The sequence below is a fragment of the Calidris pugnax genome, unplaced genomic scaffold (assembly GCF_001431845.1).
Source record: "Calidris pugnax isolate Ruff unplaced genomic scaffold, ASM143184v1 scaffold212, whole genome shotgun sequence".
Taxonomy (NCBI): domain Eukaryota; kingdom Metazoa; phylum Chordata; class Aves; order Charadriiformes; family Scolopacidae; genus Calidris; species Calidris pugnax.
The window spans coordinates 440,684-450,121 of NW_015091012.1; the positions used below are offsets into that span (position 1 = coordinate 440,684).

The following is a 9,438-nucleotide window of genomic DNA, read 5'->3' on the forward strand; positions in this document are numbered from 1 at the left end:
GTCTATTCACAATTTTTTTTTACTGAACATGGTCTTGGTTAATCTGACATGAATTATTCAAGTTTATTATTGCGTCAGAGCAAAGCTTTAAATTAAAAAAATAAATAATAAAAAAAATTTACAAAACTACTTACTCCGCTGCTTACTGGTCCAAACTTGTGGCCTGAGGAATCTGGTTCTTCTAAATACAGAGTGTAAAAGTGTGGTCTATATCAAACAGTACCAAAAATGTAATATTTTACATAGACGTTGAGACAGTTTGAAGATATTTCAACAACGGATATCAAATATTGGAAACACACTGTCATTCAGAGGAAGGACACGTTTAAAGGGAAATAGAGAAATGCAATTTAATTTAAAAAAGGTGTAAGTCATAGAAACAGGCTTGCATTAAATAGGATTTTAATATTGCTAGAATGATGCATAAGGTATTGTTTAAATCAGAAATCATATTTACATTATAATACCACTTGAAGAGGAATTTACACTTGTAATGATATACCTACCTTTCATCCTCAGGCAGCTGCAGCCAGCGAAGAACAGTTACCACCCTTTCTTCAAAGGGGATTGAGCTGCATCAGAACAACACAAGATCAACCAAGAGCTAAAAAAGTTTAGCCACTTATTACAAAAATCAATGTATTTTAGCAGAGAAAATTGAAGTCAACCGGATGCAAGTTTCTCTACGCTAATTGCCTGTGACTCTACAGGAGTTAATGACCACTGATTGCAATGCAATTAGAATAAAGCTCCCAGTATTTCCTTGTGTTTATTATACAAAGAGAATAACTGCCTTCAAGGAGCAAAATCACGTGCAGGTTTTTATTCCTGTATTATGTTTTGAAAAAGTTTTAGTTGGGGGGTGGACAAACAATAAGTACGTTGACCTGTAACAACATGAGGCACCCATAAAGTTAGGAATTGAGCTACTTAAGTCAAGCTCAAGTAATAATGTACAAGTCCCTAGAGAAAAAAATGGAGGCAGCAAATCCAGAATCAGAGGTACCAGGCTATATGAAAGGCGTAGCATGAGAAAAACAACCCTAGGAAAACAAAAATGAGAAGCCTGATTTCTAGGGCAACACTTGAGGTTAAGTAAATGGTGATAAACAGATTTATGTAGAATTTTCATTAGACAGAAAACGTTTAATTGCAGTGAGGAGCAATTGCTGACTAAACCGTGGCTGCCTTAATAGGATATTTTTTCAAAATTTGCAATGAAAATAATTTTACATTGGAACAATTTACCACAGTCAACAGTAAAACTTGAGTTTTCATGGCCACATCAAGACCTGATCCATTCACTGTATGAGAGGTTTGGATTGAGTGACTCTAAACACAACCTCTGAAGACTTTTATAAGTAGGAACAGAAGAGCACTAAAGCTTCAAAGCTGGCTGTCCTTTAAGCTGATTTTTCCACATCTTTGCTGTTAAACATTTGCTGAGGAACAACAAAACAATTAAACAAAGAATCTACATTGTTCTGAAACAGAGTTAATCAGATCCTATCTTTTTTCCATGTTGTGTACAACTGTTTAGAAAAGCAGGAGAAAACCACTGATGCTTTCTCTGGTGTCTGTCCTGCTGCAACAGTTAAAGCAATATATCAATCCAAGACCCAGGAGTTTACACACCTGTTGTATTTTTCATACAGGTTTGGGAAGGTTCCATTCACTGCTACGTCTGACCCAGGCCAAAAGAAGGTGCCCGCTTTTAGACCCTGGTACATAGCCGTTAGCCAGATCTGCGGGAGAAGAACAACTACCATCATTAGATAGATACACCTCGCAGATACACCACCAGATACACCTTAGAATCACAGAATTGTCTGGGTTGGAAGGGACCTTTCAGATCATCTAGTCCAACCATCAACCTAACTCTGGTAAAAACCATCACTAACCCATGTCTCTAAGCACTATGTCAACCCGGCTTTTGAACACCTCCAGGGATGGTGCCTCAACCACTGCCCTGGGCAGCCCATTCCAATGTGCAATAACCCTTTCCGTGTCAAAATGTTTCCTAATCTCCAATCTGAACCTCCCCTGGGCCAACCTGAGGCCATTTCCTCCTGTCCCATTGTCTCCCAGTTGGGAGAAGAGACCAACCCCCCCTGGCTACACCCTCCTTTCAGGGAGTTGGAGAGAGCCAGAAGGTCTCCCCTCAGCCTCCTTTTCTCCAGGCTGAACACCCCCAGCTCCCTCAGCCTCTCCTCACCAGACTTGTGCTCCAGACCCCTCACCAGCTTTGTTGCAGCTCAGTTCCTCGTGGCAAACACTCGCATCCCTTCTGCTGCTACACCAGAAGTGGGAACCATCAGCTCCCGTGGATGGAGCATTAGCTCAGTGTTAGTGTCCTAGTTTGAGGACACTGGTTTGAGAACCATGGCTGAACACCAAGTAGCGGAAATGTCTCAAGAAGAGTGATGCAAGGAGGGGTGGGAATGTTCCCAGGACCTATGCCTCACATATTTTGAAGTATGGGAGCAAGAGTTTGGTCAACTCTTCTGATTTTACTGCCAATCTCACAATTTGAAGGTTTCTGTTTGCTTTCTGTATGTTTTCCTGCCTGATTTGTATACCACCTTCTTCTCAGTGGCCCATAAGTCTACACTTGTGTGTTCTTTCCCAGAAAAAGTAAAATTAAATAAAAAAATTGATCCTCCCCACATTACTCAATAGTTGCATCTGTTCCCTTGCTATTCTTCTGTTCTCCAGACCAGCACACCCAACCTTTCCCCTGCCACTTCCTTTCGATGGCACTCTCGACAGATGTGCCACAGCTGTACGATTGAACCAAGAGGGTTTCTTTTAAAAATCACATCTTTAGATTTGATGGTAGTCTGGGCAGAGTGTAAACCTTTAATTCTGTTTATCACTAAAACTAATTGGTTTCCTCAGAGAGGTTAACCGCAAGCCCGCTTCACATTAAAAACAGAAGAAAAATCTGGTTTCTTTATTAGTTATTTCGAGATAGTTTTTTTTTTTCCCTAGAGAAAATTCCCTGTAAATTCAATCACGTCTGTTGCACTTTTGTTTCATTTGTCATTCTGCAGCTCGAGCATGGGAATTCCTAATCGTGCTGAGTAATGCTTCTTGGCTGACTTAGAGGCACCCTCTGTACTCTTTCGACATCGCTGTGCATCCAAGTGGTGTTAAGTAACAGGGGGACAGGCTGATGGGCGTCCTCAGCAGCGTGTCAGTACTTACAGGCTGTCCCTGGTACCACTGAGGGTTGAACTTCTCCTGGCTTTTAAGGGTGAAGGACGCGTTTCTTTTAGGGTCGTACATCTTGTTATCAATTATGCCGTGAGATTCAGGATACAGCCCCTGTAATTGAGAGCACACCTCATCACGGGGATGGAGAGAAAAAGAGCCCTCCGGGTACGCAAACGGACCTCCGTTAAACAAATATGTCCAGTGAATAATCTATATGTGACTTATACTCCACCAGTGCCTCAAGACCCAAATCTAACAGAATCATAGAGTGGCAGGGGTTTGGCTACACAAACAGATCTCTGTTAAACAAATATGTCCAGTGAATAATCTATATGTGACTTATACTCCACCCGTGCCTCAAGACCCAAATCTAACAGAATCATAGAGTGGCAGGGGTTGGAAGGGACCTCTGGAGATCATCCAGTCCAACCCCCTGCCAGAGCAGGTCCACCCAGAGCGCGCTGCACAGGAACGTGTCCAGGTGGGTTTGAATGTCTCCAGAGATGGAGACTCCACCACCTCTCTGGGCAGCCTCTTCCAGGGCTCTGCCACCCTCACAGGAAAGAAATTATTCCTTATGTTTAGATGGAACTTTCTGTGTTCAAGTTTGTGCCCGTTCCCTCTTGTCCTGTCCCTGGGCACCACTGAAAAAAGACTGGCCCCATCCTCCTGACACCCACCCTTTAAGCATTTGTATGCGTTGATCAGACCCCCCCTCAGTCTTCTTCAGACTAAAAGGTCCCTCAGCCTTTCCTCATCAGAGAGGTGTTCCCAGGCCCCTCATCATCCTTGTGGCCCTCTGCTGTACCCTCTCCAGCAGTTCCCTGTCCTTCTGGAACTGGAGAGCCCAGAACTGGTCCCAGTGCTCCAGATGGGGCCTCCCCAGGGCAGAGCAGAGGGGCAGGATGACCTCCCTCCATCTGCTGGTCACACTTCCTGATGCATCCCAGGATGCCATTGGTCCACTTGGCCACAGGGGCACATTGCTGGCTCCTGGGCATCAACAGCATCACCTACCATTCCTACCAAGCTCTACCTCCCAATTCTTAACCACTTCGCAGTGAGATTAAAAAACTCAGGCAAGAAAAGTGCTCTGGGATCAAACTGGAAGTCACCATCTCAGTTCAGCACACGTATCTTTAATACCGACAACAAAGAATTAGCTGCACTGGACATCCGTGACATGACCAAAAAGCAGGGCTTTCAAAGAAGAATTGCCTACCAGCACGTGAAAGCTCTAGCCAGGGATAACCATCACCCAAGCAGAGCTCAGAGCCACCAGCTTCTCAGTCATTTTAACAGACTTTGTGCTCTGCCTTCAAGCAGGCAGCTTCTTTTCACATTAAAGAATATACCACCACCACCATTAGGACCCCGATAAACACCTTTTATACCTGATAAACTACTTTTCACAAGAACGGGGAGTGGAGATAAAGCTCTTTACTGTAATTAGGGACACTCCCACACGGCATGATTAATGTCCCTTAGTTGCATATTCAGTGATGGATGTTTGAAAGGATTACACAATTAAACATATCCTTCCTCAATTGCCAAAAAGTCCTGACAAACTGGGAAGATAAGAAAAAAGGTGCAAATCCTCAAGTATTTGACGAAGTTCTAACAAACTGGGAAGATATGAAAAAAGGTGCAAATCCTCAAGTATTTGACTAAACCTTAGATCTGACATGATGAAACTAAGAAGGATCTGCTGGATTCCAACCCCGTATTATGTGTTGAAAACCTCTGTTGTTTTCTTCTTTCCCTCCTATACGCAGAAGGTGATAAATTTACAAGATCACTTTTGTGACATTCCTAGTCCAGGTTTGGGTACAGTCCATCACAGAGTCTACATCAATGTGATGTTCAAGCCTTTCCTTTCATTCCATACCCTACTTTGCATCAGACCAAGCTACCTTAAAGGCTGGCACTGTAAAGGAGACTTTTAAAAGAAAGAGAACGAGTTGCAATTTATTGTGCAAATATTTACACAATTGAGGAGTTGTAAAGTGATGTGACCTTCCACCTCTATGGGAATTCTTATTACTTAATAAGATTCGATCTGCCCACTTAGCTGTAGTGTTATTTAGAGACTGTTAATCTAAATTAGATGAAGAGTATTAGATATACATTTTCATATTCTGAAGGGAAACCCTATTATTTTAACAATCCATCAACAGAATATACTATTCTCTTGGAGACAACTCGATAATCAATATTCTCTTCAGTAGAGAAAACATAGAATATGCGAAAATTCTTACTGTGACGATGGAGTAATGATTGGGGAAGGTTTTGGAAGGATACACTGGTCTCATACCGGAAGTGTATGTTCCACATTTCTCTAGAGGGAGAAATAAAGAAAATCAGCAAAATTACACAAATAGAAACCCTTGCAAGTTTGTCTCATGAATACATATAACTATTAAAATAAAAAAAAGAGATAAGATATTTCCAGAAAGTTTTCATTTTCAAAATTCTAGAGTTAATACTTCATTTTTCTTCCCATGTTCATTTACAAGCTGCCTAAATGGCTATTAATCCAATTTGTATTTATACCCAATGACTGACTTCAGCGGTCAGATGAGCAAAACCTACAGTCCTCATGAAAAAAGTGCATGGATAAGAATGAATAATCAAAGAAATCACACCCTCCAGAGTCGCCGTGGTGCGTGGCAAGTGAAATTTGGAGCTGGAGACCAGCTGCTTCCCCCTGAGCCCTCCCAGAGATGAAGTGGCCACTGGTCCAGTGGTGCCTTGGCTCTTGCTGTCCCCTGGCAAATCACTATTTACTTTGCTGTCTCCTTTTTGCTTGTGGTTGGTTTGGGTTTTGTTGCTAAAAATAAGCTCTTACTCGAGGATGAATCACAAAGTTTTCTTTATCTTGATATAAAAATCGTAGGTTTTTAAGGAGCTTAGTGCACAGTATTTGCTAATATTAAGAGTCATGAGCCGGCCCAAAGAACTTAAGCAAATGTTGTTTATGTCACGTGCCTACATTCCAACAGGCAAATGTATAGGCTCTGATTTTCAGAAAAGAAAAGTGGAGGAAGGGGGAAAAAAAGAACAAAAAAGGAGGGGGGGAAAAAAGGAGGGGGGAAAAAAAGGAGAAAAAGCCTTCATTAACAACTTAAAAAATACTATGTGATAACCAAAACCACTTCAACTGATGCCAAAGAGCCAAAAAGCAATGACCCTATTGAAAGGCCACCACTGGATCTCTGTGTCACTATATACAATATAAATAAAATAGAAAAGAAAGGCTTGATAACGTAAGAGGTGTTGCCTCAAGGCACTTTGAACTCATCGGTTTGGGGCTTTGGATTTGGGTCTCAGTTGAAATAATCAATTTGAGCTGACTAAGACAAAAAAGAAGCCAAGCTGGAAAAATAAACCCTCTTAAGTTGCACAGCCATCCTCTCCCACATCTGTGTTCGCTGGTCACAAACCATCACTTCTACCCTTATTGCTACTGCAAAATGCTCAATTCATTCCAACCATTTCCAAAACTGACATTGAGGCTGTTTTCTGAAATTTCATATTTTTTGGTGGGGGGAGGTTGGTTTTTTTTTTGTTTGTTTTGCTTTTAATTAAGAGAAAAGTACACTTTAAAACTTTCGCTTTGTCCAAAATTCTAGGGGGTTTTCCTGGGACTTTCCATAGGAGTTATCGTTCTTCTTTTTGGCTTGTTGCCTTTGTTGAAGACAATTTAAGGTAAAAGGAAGATTTATTTTTCAATTACGATATCACAGCATAAAGTATATGAACATGAACCCCATAAAGCACCCATTATGGCAATGCCTGGGTTCACTGAAAACCCCCAGCTTGATAAAAGTATGTGAACACGAACCCCATAAAGCACACATTATGGTAATGCCTGGGTTCACTGAAAACCCCCAGCTTCACCTAAATTTCCCACCTTTCAGCAGGCAGCAGAGAGAACGAGTGTATACTAAAATGTGCTAAAAATGAAATTATGGTATTGTCTTACAGACATCTGCCCTAACAAACTTCTCCAGGGAGAGATCAGAATTTCATTGTAGGCATGGCTGAATCAACAGGACTGGATAACAGGAATATTTTGATCTCACAGAATGCTGCGCTTCCCATCGAGTGTTTTAAAGAGGAAAATCCAGGGATTTAGCACAGTTCTAATTTAATAGAGAACTAGGCAGTAGGATGTTATTTTATTTAATGTGAATAGCTGTTTGCTGCTTTTTAAATGCTGCCATTCATAAACTGTGTCCCTTTCTGAACACTTACTAGTCCTGTATATGTATAACTGTGAACTTCAAAAGGATTCAACACAATTTTTCAGTGATTTCAGTAATTTATCCGTTATTGTCACTGGTCCTCCTACACAGAGGAACAGATTTCATTACCCTTTCCTGCACAGTAAATTACTGCAGCAGCATTGACACGCTCACAGAAATGTTTTTTCTTTACAATCTGATTCCTTGCACCATTTCCAGTGCCCAAACACATGGGACTGTAGTATATCCTATCAGGAAAGTCTTCTATCAATAGTAACATAGACCTGTAGCAGAAATAATATTCTACCCCTTGGCTGTGATTCCTTGCACCATTTCCAGTGCCCAAACACATGGGACTGTAGTATATCCTATCAGGAAAGTCTTCTATCAATAGTAACATAGACCTGTAGCAGAAATAATATTCTACCCCTTGGCTGTTCCTTATTTTATTGTGTCTGAAACATGTATTTATCAGACATTCTGGTTTTAGAATCCTTTAAAAAAAAAGATGTAAGTTTTGACCATTAAGAACTCCACGGTTCTGGGGAAGTGAAGTGACTTTGATGAAGACGCTGAGATATTTATACTTCTTAGTGGTCAGAATTTACCATGGGTCGAGTGGAAAGAGAAATACAGGTTTATTATAGAAGTCAATTAGAGAAGTTGCACTGCAGCCTGTCCAGACCAAGGAAGGAAGGAACTTCACACGTGGAAGTGGATGTCACAGCCTGGAAGTCCTACAGATGCTGCTTTGTGGCACTGTTATTTTATATCTCAGCCAGAACTATAACCATTTGTAATCAGCAGCTTCTCCTCACAACACCCAAGAAACTGTCTTCAGTTGAATTTTTTTTTATAACCGCGTCTAATGAAATAATTTCAAAGGCCTTGTTTTATTCTAAATTGAAGAAAACAAAAATAAAAACCAAAACCCAAACCCTAAAACCTCAAATACATCTGCGAATTGTTATCCTCTGGAACGGATCAAGTTGTAACAACTGCTGTACGAAAAAGCAAGTATTTTTACTGATTTATTTTTAGTCAAAATGAAACCAGTTATCCCAGGTAGTAATTTTTGAATGACAAGAAGATTGGCATATTTTTCAGACAAGAAATGCCATCAGTTCTTTACAGACCACAGCCAAAATAGAGACAGGAAAAGTGACTAAAGTTACTCAGACACTACCAAAGCTAGGAAAAAATATATACTTATGAGGCTCCCATTTCTTCTGAAAATGTTTGTTAAATGAAAGTTTTCTCAGATTCAGCACTGAATCCACCAGCCCTTCTGTATCATCTGTTCCTGATCTCTTCCTTCTCTATCTTCTTGCTTTTAAAATATAACCAACTGCTTTTTACCTTGCTTTCCATTTTTCCAAAGCCATTCCACCTAACTATGAGACAATATATAACCAATATATACCAAATATATACCCAATACAGAGCAAAGAGAGGGTCTACTTCTTTTTTGAAGAAATAAAGTAAGCTCGCCTCAAAAAAAGTCCACCTCCTAAATACAGCAAGAGCTACTTCATAATTTTTAAGGTTTCACTGAAAATCCAGAGGGCCCTTTCAAGTCCTTCCACCCTCACACACCTCGGGTTGTCCGTGAACAGTTGTTTAGGGGCAACAACTTCAACATCCACAGAAGAAGGGTGAGGGTTTTAAGGAGTAAGCACAGCTGCACCTATGGATTTTTCAGGTAAGACATCAGGATATTGCTTAGACAAAAGAACTACTCACGTAATTTGCTAATGACAGGCAGGAGTCCACCCCAGGTCTGCAAATATTCTGCTCTGAAGCCGTCCAGTGAAAACAGTAACACCGGAGACTTGGTAAATCTGAACAAACAGAAATTAAAGCATTAAAAAGACAGACTCTGAGAAATAATTTCCTATCACTTATTTCAAGCAAGTTTTCCTCCCCCCCCCCCCCCCCCCCCCCCAACAACGAGGAGTGACGCGCCCCGGGCCAG

General features: G+C 40.9%; 1 protein-coding gene across 3 annotated transcripts in view; it reads right to left on the minus strand.

Moving 5' to 3' along the window:
- Positions 1-9,438, minus strand: part of ENPP1 (ectonucleotide pyrophosphatase/phosphodiesterase 1) — a 56,990-nt gene that overhangs the window by 34,168 nt on the left and 13,384 nt on the right. For all 3 annotated transcript variants that reach the window (XM_014955649.1, XM_014955648.1, XM_014955650.1), the window contains 6 exons: positions 9,207-9,304; positions 5,475-5,554; positions 3,208-3,327; positions 1,636-1,745; positions 507-572; positions 135-207 (listed from right to left, as the gene is read on the minus strand). In XM_014955649.1, coding sequence (XP_014811135.1) covers positions 135-207; positions 507-572; positions 1,636-1,745; positions 3,208-3,327; positions 5,475-5,554; positions 9,207-9,304 — 547 coding nt within the window. The remainder of the gene's footprint in view (positions 1-134; positions 208-506; positions 573-1,635; positions 1,746-3,207; positions 3,328-5,474; positions 5,555-9,206; positions 9,305-9,438) is intronic.